We start from the raw sequence: 18,268 nt of genomic DNA, 5'->3' as shown, positions 1-18,268 counted from the left end.
ATTAATTATGTATAAAGCACTGAGTATACAAAAAGAAAGGCTCTCAATCTCTCTCTAGCCTACTTTTCAGGACTTAGGGAGGAAAACCCCCAACTTTTGTGCTAATCCTGGTGAAACTTGTGTTGTCCAGAACACAACATAAATGTCAACAATTTTGTTGACAATAAATATCCATAATAGAGGCAGGAATGTTGGAGACAGAATTTGGTGGAATCAAAAGACCTTACAAAGTTATTAGAAATAAGGAAATCCAAAGATTTGACTTCATCTTAGATTGTGACATTTTGATGACTTTTGGTGACTAGTTGACATGGGTCCTAGCCTGGAACTCAAGACCTTCAGGTAAGCATTAGAACAGCTTTAACTCTCCCTACCAAGATTCACAGAAATGATGTTCATCAGGTAACAGCAAGTTGATTTACTACCTTCCAACTTCACTTCACAATCTAAGCAATATGCATTCTTCCTGAGGTTAAGGTTTTTTGACTTGTTTAATCAAATGGTCTTGGATCAAGTCTTAAAGTGTTCCAGGGTTTGATATAGTAGGCATATAATGGATGAGTATTAAATATTGATTTGAAAGGAGGCCCTAGGTGTGGGGAAAAAAAAAACTTTGAAAACCCTAATACACAACACAAATGTTCAGTATGATATGTATAGTATTATTACTGTACCAAGTTCCCAGAACTGGTGGCTACCAAAAAAAATGTCCCTTGCCTTCAAAAGTCTCCCCATCTGAATTCATACTTAAATCTCTATCTTAAAAACTGGTACCACAGCTTTATCAACATTATTTTCCTCAACCCAAAAGTAACATTTTTCACCCAGAAAAAGAGACAGAAGAAAGAACATTTCTACCATATGCTCAAACAACCAGAAAACAGATGAGCTGATTATTTAAGCAAATAACAGTAGCCCAGCATTCATCTAAAAGCTTTGGCATCTCAGCTCAGCCAAAACATTCAGTTGTGCATTATGAGAATCCTATGCTGGATTTTCCACTTGCCTGTCAAATACTGTATTTGGGCATCCTAAATATACAGCAGATTCTCCACTAAAGAGTACATTATTTTATCTGCTTCTAGCTGTCCCATCCATAGGAAAAAGCCCTGAATGAGTTTAGCATTGCATATTGCTGCTATGTGGATTTTTAAAAGTCTATGTAACCAAAGAAAAACAGACTTTCATTTTAACAAAAATAGAAGTCTTAATCATAGTCCTACCTGGAAATAAGCCAGATTTATTTTTAGTAAAAGCAAGAAAAGAGATACAGTACTCTGTCTCTGGGAATTTAAACTACATAATAACTAAGACCTCCCTATTTCATTTTTCATTCTTGTGACCTTATCCCCTTTCCTCTCTGACATTTTATCAGAAAAAAAAAATTTCCTTATAAAAGCTAAGAAAATCCAGCATTCCCAGGGAACTACATAAGGGAGATTAATCTACTAACAGGGCAGTTGTAAAATGTCTCTCCTGGAAAACTGTAAAGTAGGAATTATGGGTAAGATTCAGATAGCTCAAAAGGACAGGAAGAACAATCCATTAATATATTTGGTGCTTAGAGAAGAAATAAAATTTAGAGTATGCTTAGGGATATATCAAATCACCTATTTTGTACAAATCCAAACAGGAACCAACTTAAATAAAATTAGGAATGACCATGGTCCATGGAAGCTACATGGCAGGGGTTCTCAAACTATGGCCTTCGGGCCAAATGTGGCCCACTGAGGACGTTTATGCGGCCTGCCGGGTTATGGAAAATGGGCTGAGGGGTGGAGACAGAGTGTGAGCTTTTGTTTTTACTATAGTCTGGCCCTCCCACAGTCTGAAGGACAGTGAACTGGCCCTCTATGTAAAAAGTTTGAGGACCACTGCTATATGGGAATCATTCCGACTATGATTAATGTGGAATATAAGCCCTTTGGAGGCAGAAACTGCTTCATTTTTTGACTTTGTATATCTAGCACCTAGCACAATGTCTTATGGATTGTTGTTCAGTTATTTCGTGTACAACTCTTTGTGACCTCAATGGGGCTTTCTTGGCAAAGATACTGGAGAGGTTTGCCAGTTTTTTCTCTAGCTCATTTTACTTATGAGGAACATAGCAGACATTCAATAAATAATGTTATGAATTGAAGGTGGGAAACGGGGAGATGAAATTGTAAGGAGTGTTTTACATGATGTTGCAACACTTGCTGGCCAGGTTTTTCCTTAACTTGGCATCCCATTGTATTTTTCCAATCCAGAAGGTATAGAGTAGGATCTTTGGTGTTTGTACAAACATAGGATATTAAAATGAAAAGTAAAGGAAAAAGTAGTAATGAAAAGTTTTAAAGAAAAGTAGTCTTCCACTATAGCAAAATATTTAAAATCAAGAGAGACTAAGCTGATGATGGATTAATTAATCTATCATGGATTAATTTTAAAAGTGATTTTTCCTGGGGCTCTAGTCCTTGTAGGAAGTACAGAGGAAATGTCTAGGGCATCCATAATCAGTTTTAGCCTCTAAAGTTTGCCCAGCATCCATCAGGGAGCAGCAGCTGCCTCTATAGGAGTCAAGTGTGACTGTCACTTGTGGTGAGATGGCATATTTCACCACTTTATGACTGATTTTGGGAGAAGAGCAAATGATGACTCTCCTCTACCAGCAACTCCAGGGAGCATTTGTTCCATTGGCAAAAGTGAAGTTGTGAACTGAATTGGGAGCTCAGACCTGCTGGAAGCAGCAGGCTGCCAGCTGCTTGGAAAGTTTATTTATATTGTATCTTTTAAATTCTGATTTCATGCAGAAAATGTATTTTAAACTATAATGCAAGTGTTGTTGTTGTTTTTTTCCTTTTGGGGAAGTTGAGAAGGAACTATCTTAATGGGAAATGGAACAAGAGTTGTATTCAGAGATTTTCTGAGAGGGTGGGCAAAACAATTTGCTATAAATTTATGAATTATCACATGAATACTATAAATCTTAGGCCAAATTGAATGAATCCTGAGTCAGGACATCAGGAAGAAGAGATCCAGAAGAATTTCTGGGTAGTTATATCTATCTTCTGCTCCTTTAAGTAGGGAGTAGATGCTTCCAAATATAGAAAACTTTCTTGTTCTTCCTGCAGCAACAACATTAATCATTTCCCCATGAAGGGACTACTTAATCCTTGTCAACAGGACCCCTTAACATTCTCTATACTAGAGTTCTTTAACCTTTTTTGTATCAAGGACTCTTTCTACTGTATGGTGAAACCTATAATAGACTCCTCAGAATAAATACCTACATTCATAATAAAAGGAAATGTCTAATTTAATTTAAAAATATAAATATTTTTCCATCCAAATTCACTGTACCCTTCTGAAATCTATCCATGAATCCTGGAAATTTAATACTTAAGTTAATTATACTTCTGGTCTACATTATTTATCTGCAGGGACTTTGTATTTAGGTTAAATTTTTTTTTTCTTCAATAAACTTAGAACATTTCAAAGACTCTTTTAAAAAAAAGAAACATGTTAAGAAATGACCCGCAGGATGAATACAGAGAGGCTTGGAGAGACTTATATGAACTGATGCTGAGTGAAATGAGCAGAACCAGGAGATCATTATACATGTTTACAATACTACATGATAATCAATTCTGATGGATGTGGTTCTCTTCAACAATGAGAAGATCCAAATCAGTTCCAATTGATCTGTAATGAATAGAACAAGCTACACCCAGCGAAAGAACAATGGGAAATGAGTGTGGACCACAACATAGCATTTCCACTCTTTTTGTTATTGTTTGCTTTCATTTTTGTTTTTTCTTCTCAGGTTATTTTTTCCTTCTTTCTAAATCCGATCTTTCTTGTGCAACAAGATAACTGTATAAATATGTATACACATATTGTATTTAATATATATTTTAACGTGTTTAATATGTATGGGACTGCCTGCCTTCTGGGGGAAGGGGTGCAGGGAAGGAGAGGAAAAGTTGAAATGGAAGTTTTTGCAAGGATCAATGTTGAAAAATTACCCATGCATATGTTTTGTATCTAAAAAGCTATAATTAAAAAAAGAAATATATTACTATTTTCTTTCATTAGAGAGATAATAAAACAAGATAACAGTGATTTCCACACTAGGCAAATCTAATATTCATTGACAAGTAACCATGGAGCTGGAAATAGAACTTCTTTCAACTATATTAGATATAACTTTTTTTTTTTTTTGAGTCAGTTAGGGTTAAATGACACCCAGGGTCACACATTTAATGTCTGGAGCTGGAGCTGAACTCAGGTCCTCCTCCATCCAGGATCAATGCTCTATCCACTGAATAACCTAGTTGCCTCAGAATATCACTTTTTTAGGATTCTGTTATGCCTTCATTTTTCACTTGAACTTCATTAGCTTCACACCTGAACAGAGTTTGGACCTAGGAATACTTGATTGTATGCTCACTGGAACACACTAAGAAAGTGGACTTCTATTCCTGACTGAAGAAGAAAAAACAATGGAGAGCCCAGATTCATTTTTTTCTTATTAACTGTTTCATGTTTTGATGCTAATAAATCAAGTGGGAGGAAGCTAGGGTGAGAAAGGGAGGAAGAATTTCTATCATCATTCTAAGTATGTAACCCTTGACTCCTCATTCTTGCTTCTCCCCCACATTCAATCTATTGCTGAGTCTCTACAATTCTGCCTTCACATCTTCTCTCATCTATGTCCCCTTCTTTTCTCTGACACGTGACTATCTTGTTGCAGGTTTTGGTCACCTCATTGGTGACAAAGTCCCTTGTCTTCTGCAACCTGGTGGTTAGTTTCCCTACTTCATCTTTCCCCATTTTAGTCTGTCAAGATATTATCCAAATGATCTTTGTAAAGCATCATTGTTGACCATGTCATCCCACGTTCAGTAAATTTCAGTGGTTCTTCATTACCTCCAGAATGAAACATAAACCCATCTGGTTTTTAAAGCCCTTCATAAACTGGCCCCTTCCTACCCTTCCAGTCTTCTTATACTTTACTTCCCTAATGTGGATTCTATTATAATCCAGTGATGTGGCCTCTTTGCTGTTCCTCAAATAAAAACATTCCATATCCAAAATCCATGAATTTTCACCAGCCCAACCTCAGCTCCAATGGATTTCTCTATTTCCTCATTTCTGCCTTCTGGATTTCCTAGCTTCCTTTTAATTGTCTTCAAGAAGGATTTTCTAGTTGCCATTAATGCTAATATCTTATTTTTGTGGTTATCTTAAATTTATCCTGTATAGAGCTTGTTAGTACTTAAGTTAGTTGTTAGTTACTGTCTTTCCCCTCAGATTGTAGGCTATTTGAGGGTAAGGGACCATTGTTGCCTGCCTTTAGGTGGCTAAGTGGCTAGAGTATAGAGCCTGGAGTCAGGAAAACCTAAGTTCAAAAGTGGCCTCAGATACTTATTAGCTTGTGTGACTGGGCAAGTCACTTTACACTGTTTGCCTCTATTTCCCCACCTGCAAAAATGAGCTAGAAAAGGAAAAGGAAAACCAAGAAAACTCCAAAAAGGGTCATGATGAGTTGACACAAGTGAAAGGACTTAACAGCAAAATAGCCCCAGCATTTAGCACATAATAGGGGATAATAAATGCTTGTTAATTTGACTCAAAAAAAAAAAGAAAAAAAATTTTTGACTCATCAAGGAGTCTTAGTGATCCCAGACTTCTTGGGAGAGAGACTGGCTAATAACAGAAATTTCCTGATATGTTGTAGTTTTAATCTTTTAAGAACTACCCATCCCTTTCAACATTTCTTCTGGCTCCCTTGGAACTGTTTCTAAAATTAGCCTGTGTAAGAGCTTAGCTTAAAAAATGCAAATTTTTCCTGACATTTCTTTAATATTTAAGTGAATAGAACTCAAGTTAGATATTAGTCTTAATTTCATTTTCTCTATATTACATGGATTTATATAAATATATAATACCCTTCCTAGGACATCTTTCAAGACAGTTGCCTTGCTTACAGGAGAAATGAAAACACGAAGGAAAACAGAGCAAAGAAAGCCATCTTTCATTCCAACAATCTGTATTGTGCAGTCATAACTCATTCAGTATCTAAGCAACAAGGAGCTGACCACAGAGCATTTGTCTTTCCAAGCTTAATAGTCTCAAGCAGAGACAATAGCAGCTGCTCCAGCTGTTCACCTTACTTCCTTGGGAGATGACTTTGCAAAGTGCTTTAGTTGGATCTTGGGTAAGAGCCTATCTATAACCAATTAACTACATAATTGCCTTAGTTCTTAATTCTGTTCTACTAATTGATTTCCTGGAACTTGAGAAAGCCAAGAAAATTAAATATAAATAGAAACTAAAGATTATAGGTCGTGGTTCAGAGGTTTAATTACACATTCTAATGCCCCAAGCAAACCCCCAAAATGTACTCTGAGGTGAGCAGAATCATAGAAGTCCTCAAAGCAATTTTTCAAATTTTGTCAGAAAGAATTTGTTAGGGGAGAGACCTTAGGACTTGTTGTGGCTATTGTTAGAGAAGTCACCCAGAAATGAGAGTAATGCATAGGGAGGAAGAATCAACTGATTCCTTTATATTTAATTCCTTCTAACTAGTTACTAAGTTCAGTTTCCAATTTCAGAAGCATAAATGTTTTCATCACTCTCTAAATTCTCTAAACTCTCTAAATTAGTCAAAGACCTTGTCACCTTAATAAAATACTATTGAAATTTCAAAAGAAAAAATGGCCATCTGATAATCTGCCCACTCACGACTCAAGCATCTTCTAAATGGACCTGCCTCCCTTATTTGCTGAAATGGGGACTCTTAAGTGTTGAATATCATGTATCCTGCCAGGCATGATTGAGGGGGAAGACGTGGTTGTGTTAGACAGTTCTTTAAAAAAAAAAAAAAAAAAAAAAAAAAGTATTCCTTATAAAAGATGGTTTACTCGGTAGAGGAGAACAGAGAGAAATATTTAGAAATGAAGGTAATGCCTTCTGAATCCAATTCTTCTTGTGCTACAAGCGAACTGTACGGTTCTACACACACATATTGTATCTAGGATATACTATAATATATTTAACATGTATAAGACTGCTTGCCATCTAGGGGAGGAGGTGGAGAGAGGGAAGGGAAAAGTCAGAACAAAAGTGAGTGTACGGGATAATGTTGTAAAAAATTACCTACGCATATGTTCTATCAATAAAAAGCTATAAATTAAAAAAAAGAAATGAAGGTAATGAAAAGTAAAATATAGCTATAAATTGTTTTCAAGTCGCTTCCACCTGTTTCCTGCCCAATTCAGCCTTTATATGTATTCCCAATGAAGCTTCCCTCCTCAGTTCTGGTCTAGTCAGCCCAGCTCCAATTATCCTACATAGAAAACAGCCCAACTCAGTCCTATTGGCTTCCTAATCCATTGGATAATTGTGTCAGTTTGTATTCTTTTGGCACACTCCAAGTTCCCAGAGATAAGCCATGTGTTTCAATGGGGCCACCACATGAAGAGCAACAAAGAAAAGAAGGCATTTCATGAATACTAACAGGATGCAGTAAGCCACAAACTAATGGGTCTTATTGGGAGGGGGGGGGGGGCAGATATAACAAAATAAACCTAAAGTAAAATAAATCTTTAAAGAAAAGCTCACAATATAGCTAATTAGGTTTTGTCTCCAAAATAATTTGTGGATGTCTGCTGACAATCCTGGAAAACTTTTTCTTACCTGCTGCCTTTTGCTTTCTTTCCTGGGGTGTGGGGTCCAGGATTAGCTTTTTTTTCTTTTTCTTTTTTCATTTTAATAGTATTTTATTTTGATTATGTGATGATCAGCTGTGATGGATTTGGCTCCTTTCTACAATGAGGTGATTCAGGCCAGTTCCAATAGATTTGTGGTGGAGAGAGTCATCTGCACCAAGAAAGGGGGCTGTAGGGACTGAGGGTGAATCACAACATAGTATTTTCATCTTTTTTTTTTTTTTTTTTGTGGTGATGGGTGCTTACTTGTCTTTTTTCCTCTAATTTTTTCCCCTTTTTGATCTGATTTTTCTTGTGCAGCATGATAAATATGGAACTATGTTTAGAAGTATTGTTTAAACTATATTGGATTACTTGCTGTCTAGGAGAGGAGGAAGTGGAGGGGAGAGGGAGGAGAAAAGTATGGAACTCAAGGTTTTGCAAGGATGAATATTGAAAACTATCTTTGCATTTCTGAAAAATAAAAAAGATACTATTAAAAATAGTATTTTATTTTTCTAATTACATGTAAAGATAGTTTTCAACTTTCATGTTTGTAAGATTGAGTTCCAAATATTTTTACATCCCTCTCTTATCTTCTTCCCCCTCAAGACAGCAAATACTCTGATAAGTTATATGTACAATTTTTAAAAATGTTTTAAGTTATACATGTAAATTTTTTCACATATCCATATGAGTCATGTTGGGAGAGAAAAATCAGAACAAAAGAGAAAAACCACAAGAAAGAAAAAACAAAACGGTGAAAATAGTATGCTTCCATCTGCATTCAGTCTCCATAGTTCTTTCTCAGGATGCAGATGGCATTTTCTATCCTAAGCCTATTGGAATTGTCTTAGATCACTATATTGCTGAGAAGAGCCAAGTCTCTCATAGTTATTCAAAAGTTTAGCTTTCTTCTTCCATGCAAAGGGCTACATTAGAAACAATTTGAGATCATAAATGTTGTGATCTGGAATCATTAAGAAGCTCAAATAAAATAATATGGGTCAAGTACTGTGTAAATCATAAAATGCTCTGTAAATGTCAGCTGCTATAGCATATTATGATCATAGATGGAGAGCTGAAATAGACCTTTAAGTCCACCTGGTCCAACTCCTTCCTTTTGCAGAGGAAGATAATCCTTAAGGACCAATCCTCAATTACTTAGTTTTCAATGTGGGCTTTAAGGTCCTCTTGCAGAGCAGGACCATGCTGCCTTCCTTAAGTTTAAGACAGAAAAATCATATAACACACTAACAAACTTATTAGGCTAGTATAGGTAAATGATATAAATTCAAACAAAAAATATTTTGATAAATTTGTGATAGATTCATAGATATTATCTCTTAAGAAAATTGATGTCAAAGAGACCAAACATATCCACCCATATCCTGAACTGATTGGACCATTGGTTATCGATGATTCTATCCTCTACAACAATTCCCTGTCCCAGCCCTGCCATCTCCACTCTTCCCACTTAGCATTTCAACATTTGCTATGAAAATAAGGGGTGTGCTTTTCTGACACAGATTGTTGATATCTATGTCTTTTAAACTGGATTTGAGAGTGATTGGATTTTTTTTGGGGGGGTGGAGGATGGAGGAGGAATAATGACTTGAGGAGATATGAGAAACAATCTACCTAGGAGCTTGTGAGCATGCACGCATCCCTACTGTATAGTCTTCAATCTCTTGGATTCCCTCAGGTCAGATATGGCTGCTTCAACGATTGTTCTAATCCCACAGAAGACTGAATAGTCTTCTGCAGACCCTGTACTGGTCCTGTTCCCCACCCTCTAGAATATTCCCAACCAGGGGATGGGTACCTTTACTCCATTCCCCATTGTCTTTTGATTACAGAAATGGTTCTCCTCCCTTTCCTTGGCTGCCTTTATTTTGTAAAGTTGTACATGTTTTAAGTTTTAATTATCCTAAAAGAGTATCTTTGAATATTTTCCCCTAAGAGCTGAGATAGTAATATTTGAGAAATATGAACTCCAGAGGCCTGAGCTCCTTTCCTTTAGAGAGTTGTTTTCTCTCAGATGTGCTGCTGTGAGCTCCATTTGCTCAATGGCACTTCCTAGCCTCTGTGGGTTGAGATTCCCCTAATGACAAGGCCTTTGGAAGCAGCCTTAAACTGATACCCTTAGGCCTAGGTGCCCAGGGAATCAGTCATATTCATTACCTTTCCTACTACTTATTACAGTACAACAGTGGTTTCTATGGCCACTACAGAGGCCAATTCAAGTATGAATTAGCTCAGGAGTACCGCCTGGCAGCCAAGCCCCAGCCTCCAGCAGTGTTCCTACAAAGAATCAAGGTAAGAAGTGGGAAGGACATCACTGACTATAGACCCTGGTCAGGGTGACCAAAACAGGATCATTCCTTGTGCCTCTCAGTACTTTTTTTTTCCTTGATGCTGCACTCCCCCAGCAGGTCCAGAAGTTCAGAGAAAAGAGTCACTTGTCCTTTTGGCCCTCCCCCAGAATGAACTATCCCTAACTTGAGGTAATCTTTATCTTTTAAGAGATTAAAAACAAATTAAAAATCAAAAGCAAACTCTGAAAAGTCATGATGGGAAGGAATTGTTCTCTATTTAGAAGAACAATGAAAAAGAAGGGGGAAAAGGGTTATTGAAGCATTAAAAACATGAGAACAGCAGGAGATCGGGAGGGAGGGATTAACAGGGGAGTCTAGAAACAAAAATGATATATTTTTTAAGGCCAGCTGTCATAAAGACTACATATACAATACTCTTTCCTGTTACTTATATATAGAGATGTCCATCTTCATTTGTGTGTTGAGTACAGAATAACAAAGGTTTTTTATTTTGTTTTGTTTTTAAAAGAATATTGGATTTAAAGTTAGCACACCTGGATTCAACTCTTAGCTCTTCTGCTTCCTACCTGTGTGACCCTGAGTGAGTGACTTCCTCTCTCTGGGCCTTCGATCTGTCATCTGTAGCATGAGAAAGTTGCTGGCCACATTATCTTAAAGGTCTCTTCCAGTCCTAGGTCTTAATGTGCAGTTGTCTCGGTCTGGGGGAAGGTGAGCTTCAGACAAGAATGTAATTACTCCTAGGTTACTAGGAGTCTAGGGAATGGAAAAGGGGGGGACAGAATGGGAAGTCACTTCTCCTATGTGGACTTCATTCATTTCTTATAAAATGAAGAGGATAGATTAAGGTCCTTATCAGTTCTAAATCCAGTGGTCCAAAGGTTGTCAATTCTTAAGAGACTAAGAAGTCAGCTCTCTAAAAGAAAGCTAGGTCACACACTGCTCAAATCAAATGGATCCCTCTCGATCCCCATATCTGAATTGTTTTCCCTTTTTCCTAAACAGTGTCAATGGTGAGTAGTGTCTCTATTTAATAATCAGTCAACACTCATTACTAGCTACATAATCAAATGCTCATCATTTTGGATATTAATTAATTGGATTATATTATTACTTTATTATTAATGACTAAATAAAAATATTATAGATTCACAACAAATAAATAAATAAATAAATAAATAGATAGATAGATAGATAGATAAATAAATAAATAAAGAGATAGATAGATAAATAAATAAATAAATAAATAAATGGAGATATTGATTTCTTCAAATAGCGATGCCCAGGACAAAATGCTGAAGTATTGGTGGGAGATAGACTGGCCATGAGGAAGACTGAATATCACTAGGGTCATGTCCTCAATTAGGCCCCCAGTGATGGAGCCACCCCTTCCAGGAGTCAGGTGGCATGGACATACCAGTTCTTTAGCCACTAGGCCACTGTATTGTCACTAAACTCAAAAGCTCATTTCTGGTATGCAAATACACCAGATACTGTGTATTTACCAGAAAGTAGTTTTGTTTATTGGGTTTTTTTAATTGAATTTGGCTAGGCAGTGGTAGGAGGAAATCGCAACACTTTTTTGGTTGTCCAAATTGTAGCTTTCTTGTAGCAAATCGCATTCTTCACAAATCAGTCTCATTGAGGACACATTTTATTTTAATTCACTGGGCTCCTCTGATTCTGCCAGATATACTATAATCAGACTTTACCCTAGATTCACCTAGATAACTAAGGTCCCTCTGGGCAGATCTCTCCCAATCTCCCTTTGCACTGATATATAATGTTTTGAGACAACAACAATACTAATAACTGACATTTATATGTCACTTCAAGATTTGAAAAAGGCTTTATATACAAAGGATGTCCCTGTATTAAAGCTTACAGTGGCACAAAGACTTTTGGGACAATCTCATATTCACTCTTCACAACAACCCTTCTTCAAGTTAGAGGCTACAGATGTTATTTCCATATTACAGATGAAAAGCTGAGGTTCAGGTGAAGTCATTTGTCCAGGATCCTATGGGTAGGTAGGTTTTTGTGAAGTGATATTTGAGTACAAATTTTAATTAGAAATTCAATATACCATTCTATCTTCCCAAGTACATATTCTTCCCAGTCTAGCACAGATGTCATAATCTTAAAAGACATTCCTAGCGGAGGCTTCCATGTCCTTAACAGGCCTTGAAAGACTGGCTTTCTCGGTTTCCAGAATCCCACTCTCCCTCCATACTCAGGACAAATAATTTCTCTCTGAAAGCCAATAGTAAGATGATTTTTAGCTCTTAGAATTATTAGCAAAGGTTTTAGTAAGCACTAGCTGGTGACCATTTCCCAAAGAGTTGATGGTGGAACTGAAGCAATCTGGGAAGAACAAGTCATTTCCTTGGATACTCTTCCCTCGATGTACCAGCACTGAGCAGAAAGTTATACAAGATAAGGAAGGTCATAAAAGAATCCATATCCAAAAAGTGCCAATATAACTACAATTCCCAACTAAAAATATCTCTTTGTACTGGAGAAAAGAATATCTACTATAATTGAAACATAAACTTGAAGCCACTGAAAAATCAAGAGAGCTAGTATGGTACACTCTTAATTTACCTAACAATAGATAGTATATGTATAATGAGTTAAAGTTGGCAAAACAGCTGACATATGTCATCTCATTGGATCCTCAAAACAATCCTGTTAGGCAGGTACTATAGGTATTTTTATCCACATTTTACAGATGAGGAAACTGGGACCTGGAGAGGACAGGGTGGTGCCCACAATTACATAACCAGTCAGTGTGAGAGATCTTTCTTTGCTCCACCTTCAGCATTTTTTCCATTGTACCATAAAGCTCCGGAGGAGTGCTCAGGTATTGGGTTCTAATGACAAATTTCATATTCTGGTTAAATAAGGATGGAAAAACAAACCCTTCTTGTTTTTGAGACCTTTTCTAAAATATCTAAATTCACTTGCCTGATTAATCAAGGGAAATCTGGTGAAATCCAGTGCAGCATCTGGTTTTTTTTGATAATTAAAATTGATGTAATCACTTGAGGATCATCATTAATGGTGTATAATTCTGTAATTGTAAATGAAGGAACTGTTGGGCATTGTTATGTCCAAGCTTCACTACAAGCCAATTTTTTTTTAAAGTAAAACTATGCATGAAACTCTGTGATTTCATCAGTCAGTACTCCTTTCTTTGTTGTACTTCGAAAACTTTACTTGGGAGAGGCTACTTTCTGGTGATAGGCCTTTCCAAACTGAAGTGGGCTCATACTCATATGACAAATACACAGATCTTGTAATTGAAGTGTTTAGTATGGTGGGGGCTCAGTGGAGAGAGCCTTCAAGAACCCAGAGTCACCTTCCTGCTACAATCAGACTTTGGAGGGCTCTAATCATAATATGTTTGCAATAAAGAAAGAGGAATAAAAGACCCTCTCCATGTTGGAGACAGAGGTGCAAGGTGGCTCAACAAACAATAAGTACTTCCTGTTAGTCACTGTGGTAATTGCTAGAAATAAAAAGACAAAAATGAAAGCATCTGCTCTCAAGTGCTTACATTCTATTGGCAACAGCACATATAAATAGGTATATATAAATATGAGGCAAATTTGGGAGGCAAGGAACTAGCCACTTGAGAGAAAAGATAAGGCCTCTTGTAGATGGAGCTATTTGTACTGTGCTCTAAAGGAAACTTAGGAGTGCATGCTAGGAAAAGGAGACAGCCAAGGCAAAGGCAAAAGGGTCCTGTGAGAGAAGCCCAGAGAAGCCACTTTGGAGACCATAATGCAACGTGGAGGAGGAGTATGAGATATACGTGTGTGCATGTATATATGTGCACATATATACTCATATGTATACATCCATATACAGAGAGAGAGGGTCTGGAAAGGTAAATGGAAGCCTTCATGGAAGCTCCATGAAGGAGCATTGTATTTGATCTTCGAGGGTACTGTGGAGCCTCTGGAGTGACCCCTAGACTATGATATCACTTTGGCACTGTGTGGAGAACAGATTAGGAAGGGGGAATCTCACTAGACCTGAACTAGGATGCTGCTAGTGAGTAGAAAGCAGACATATGCAAGAGATGCTGTAGAGACAGAACTGACAAAACTTGACCACTGGTTGGGTTATGTAAGGTGAGGGAAAGTGGAGACACCAAAGTTGCAAATCTAAATGAGCAAACGGCCTGTTCAGAAGGAAAGAGGAGTTGTGCTTTACGTGTGTTTGGGACATTCAGTTCAACATATCCAATAGGCAGTTCTGATGATGTAGGACTGGAGCCTAGGAGGGAGACTAGGGCAGGATATATATATCAGGGAGTGACCTATGGAGAGATGATTGAACTCATGAGGTCCTGTCATGAATGGAAGAAAAAAAAAAAAAAAGGCCCAGAACCTTGGTTCATGCACTCTAGATTTAAAAAGAATGAAGTATATGGATGATGCAGGTCTTGATTTCATTACTGCAGAATTCTGCTCTATATTTCCCAATTAATGAGTCTGATGTATTGATTTCTGAAAACTAATATCTAAATGGTACAGTGAGAGCAGCTAGGGTAGGACAAGGGTTAGAGCATCAGCCCTAGGGTGAGGATCAAACACTTGACACTGTGACCCTGGCAAGTCACTTAATCCCAATTGCCTCTCTCACACACACAAAAAAAAAAGAAAAAGAAAACCAATAGATTCCTTGAACAGAATGAGAGATTAATGGGGAAGGCGGACAGTAGGGGTAGACACATCAGTAAGAACCATCTGCATTTTCACTGAATTGAACAGCCTGTTCTTAGTAGGCAAATATACTCAAGATCAAATTTGTTGAATATAGAGTTAGAGCAAACAAAGTTGGATGTTCCAAATTTCTAACCTTAATTTTGTATCGTGGGATGTTTTGATGGTTTGTGAGATGTTGCCCTCTGTCCAACTGATATTTTTGTTGAGTATCTGGGGAAGAGAGTGTTATGTCAAACAAACAGTATGATATAGTGAACAAAGCCCCGGGTTGGGAATTAGGAGATTCTAGTTGCCCTCTGCTCTGCCATTCTTCCTTTTTCTGAGCTTTCATGACAGTTGACAAGGTCTAAGATTACAGCCATTGGTCACATTGGAGGAAGGTGGCTTCTAAATATCAAGAACGGCAACCTCTTCATCTCATTAGACATGCCTCCAATCTAAGAGTATGAATCCCTTCTGAAAATATTCCTGAAGATGTCGACTTTTATTCCTGGTGTATGAATTCTCATAAGCCTCAATATCAGAGGGTAGCCTTTCCCAAACTTTTCCCAATGTAAGGAATCTATGTAATTTTGAAGTCTGAAGTAGCCCTTTCTCCCCTTACTTTTATTTGCCTTTCTCTAAAACTTGGCTGCAGAGAAAGCAATTCTTTTCCTGAAAAATTTGGGATACTTGAGTGTTCTTGTATTATGGTGTCATTAAAAAGTAGGGGAGAGGAGCAGCTAGGTGGCGCAGTGGATAGAGCACCAGACTTGAATTCAGGAGGACCCTAGTTCAAATCTGGTCTCAGACACTTTACACTTCCTAGCTGTGTGACCCTGGGCAAGTCACTTAACCCCAATTGCCTGGGCGGGGGGGAAGTAGGGGAGAGAAGTGTTCCTCCATCTCATGCCATTTTTTAATTTTCTTTCAAGGAACCACCAAATATGCACTCATTCTCCAAACATGACAATCGCGGTATCTTTGATCCAGTGAGTGTTGGAGGGGAAGATGGGAAGGGTAGCTTCTTAGATTCTTCCACAGTTCTATCTAGCTCCTATCACTTTGTCCACAGCAAGGTCACAGAGGGTTTTGTTAGGTGGGATGGTCCAACTCTCTTGTTCCTTTGCTCTAAATCAGCCTTTGAGCCATTTAGGAGACTGCCTATGTAGTGGATTTTTATAGAGGCACTGGAAAGGCTCTGGTATCCTGCCAAAATATTCCTCTGCCTGACACCATAGTTGAAGCCTTAAGAGGCTGACTTATTAAAAATGCAAGTACTTTTGGAAGAGTTACACTTTAAGTGTTATCAATCATTCATGTCTTAGAATAAATCTAAGAGCAAAGTCTGAAAGGTGGACAGGAAAACAGGAAGGCATTAAGAGATGAGGAAAAAAAAAAAAAAACCACAGAGGGGACTATGGCAAACAAATGGTTTTGCTAAGGATGGGATGAGCCTCTGTGTCCCTTGGGGATACAAAGCCAAGCTTTGCATCAATTGAGCAAGCTAGACAGAGTTGACAAGACCAGCAGAACAGTAAGGCAGGGAAAGGCAAGGCCCCAGGGAGAGTAGCTCTGAGCCCGGGATCAGCAAAGCCCCAGGGAGGGTAGCTCTGGGCCTGGGATCAATGAGTTTGTGACCCTCTCTCCTGTTATAATAGGGAATAGGGAAAAGGAAGGCTTGGGAGAAACTCAAGAAGAAATGCAATGTTCTCAACTTCTCTTATGATGATGAAGCAGAGAGACCCCTTGTTACCAGTTACCGGAAACACTACTCCCTGAAGGAGTCAGGTGACACAGAAGGACCAATTTTTCAGCCACTAGTCCACTATTTTCAGTCCGGATCCCCAGAGTGCATGAACTTCAATAGAATACCTAGCACCACTTACCAGCACAACTTCGGCCTTCATCCTGTAAGCCAGATGCCAGATGAGAAGTTTAACAAGGAGGTTTCTGAGACCAAGGAAAAACTGGCCATTTCTCCGCTTTGTGAAACCAAGGAAAAACTGGGGATTTCTCCTTGCCCTGCCCCGAGCTCTCTCCCCGAATCTCTGCCAGACCTTCCTTTAACAATCCATCGTAAGAAAACGGAGCCCTTCCTGCACCTCACCGTCTCTGACTGTTTATGTTGGCTTGATCCATTAAAGAAAGTACATTAGTCCTCATTCTTTGCTATAGCACCTTGCACGCCGGCCTGTTTTCCCTTTTCTAGCCAGATCTTTCAAAAGAACCAGAGATTTCTAGCCTGGAGAAAACATACTTTGAAGCCTGCCATGTTCTATCCTAGAGCCAATGGGTGACACTTCCAGAGGCTGACCATCTCAGTGTCAGGAAATGCTTGGAACAATTAGAACTATCCCAGAGTAAACTTGGGCTGCCTCGGGAGGTGTAATGGGTTTCCCATCACTCAGGATCTTAGAGATACTGTTGCAAAATGTTGCAAGAGTCCTGAAGGTTCATTCTCTGAGGTCCCTCCTAAATCCAAAGCCCAGTAGGCCCGGCACAAGCTCCCCACACCCAAGTCCCCCTGCTATGGTGCCTGAGAGTCACACTGCCGGCCCGTTCAGCTTTGGCGGGACACTCCTTTTAGAACTATCAGATCCATACCTGACCCATGGGACGGGGAGCTGGGTTTTAAGGGAAAGGCTGAGCTGAGGGCTGGGGGAATGAACCCTTCTCAGGATGGAGCATGACTTACGCAGGAAAGGCCAAACACCCACCCCCAAGTGGAGGAAGGAGTGTGCTATGGTACAGATGTGGTGTTCAGGGAGGAGGGAGTGGGCACTGCCAACGAGCTAACAAAGGACACCTGGCACCAGCTGTGCTATGGTGGTGCTTCTCATCACTCTGCCTCTGTCTCTCCATGACACAGCTGCAGGAAGAGCAGAATTTTCAAACCACATTCAGGAAAAATGGAGGAAAAGACAGGAAAAATATCTTAGGACGGAGCAGGCCGCCTTTGTGGCTTAGACCTTCAACCTCTGCGTTCTGGGAGAAGACAGGACAAAGGCCAGACCTACAGATCAAACACTGGGTTGTTGACATACATAGCTCATAAACAGGCCAAGGTAGGAAGAGCACGGTGTTTTCTAGGCAGGGACTATGCTCACTCGGCACCCAAAGCTTCCTTAAGGTCCAGAGACCTCAAGATTGTCCATTATCTGAAGGACTGCCATACCATTGTACAGCTTCCCTTGCAAAAAGCTTTTCCACCCTGTCCTCGTAATACACTTACACGGCAGAAAGGGAAGTGCTGATCGCCATTTGACAGACAAGGAAACTGAGCATCTAAAAGGTTGTTACTCCAGGTCTTCTTAAACGCCAGATAGCCTTTATAAATGACATTGTAAAAGCAGCTCACAAGATCCACCAGCCGGCCATAGCAGTTTGACATGGCACATCTAGGCCTCTTGCCACCCTGCTGTCTTGCTAGGAGCCGGTCGTTCATTCTCCGCCTGCCTGAGTCCCTGGCTCAGAACAGAACATTAGGGAGATACACCACGCTATTCACAGAGGACACAAG

At 38.9% G+C, this 18,268-nt stretch overlaps 1 protein-coding gene across 1 annotated transcript; it reads left to right on the top strand.

The window, feature by feature from the left end:
• The first annotated feature begins 6,079 nt into the window (after positions 1 to 6,079).
• Positions 6,080 to 16,910, top strand: CIMIP7 (ciliary microtubule inner protein 7). Its single transcript, XM_074283271.1, has 4 exons — positions 6,080 to 6,202; positions 9,900 to 10,013; positions 15,681 to 15,737; positions 16,407 to 16,910. Exons 1-4 carry the CDS (start codon positions 6,170 to 6,172, stop codon positions 16,902 to 16,904), a joined length of 702 nt encoding a protein of 233 aa, XP_074139372.1. The 5' UTR covers positions 6,080 to 6,169; the 3' UTR covers positions 16,905 to 16,910.
• Positions 16,911 to 18,268: the final 1,358 nt, after the last annotated feature.

Source organism: Sminthopsis crassicaudata, chromosome 1, assembly GCF_048593235.1.
Source record: "Sminthopsis crassicaudata isolate SCR6 chromosome 1, ASM4859323v1, whole genome shotgun sequence".
NCBI lineage: Eukaryota > Metazoa > Chordata > Mammalia > Dasyuromorphia > Dasyuridae > Sminthopsis > Sminthopsis crassicaudata.
This window is presented reverse-complemented; position numbering and strand designations above follow the sequence as displayed.

What these genes read in the sequence shown, in the direction of transcription:
- CIMIP7 (XM_074283271.1), top strand. Translation starts at nt 6,170, where the DNA reads ATGACTTTGCAAAGTGCTTTAGTTGGATCTTGG. An exon ending in GTGCTTTAGTTGGATCTTGG is followed by an intron (nt 6,203 to 9,899) that starts GTAAGAGCCTAT and finishes TACTTATTACAG; the next exon opens with TACAACAGTGGTTTCTATGG. An exon ending in TGTTCCTACAAAGAATCAAG is followed by an intron (nt 10,014 to 15,680) that starts GTAAGAAGTGGG and finishes TTTTCTTTCAAG; the next exon opens with GAACCACCAAATATGCACTC.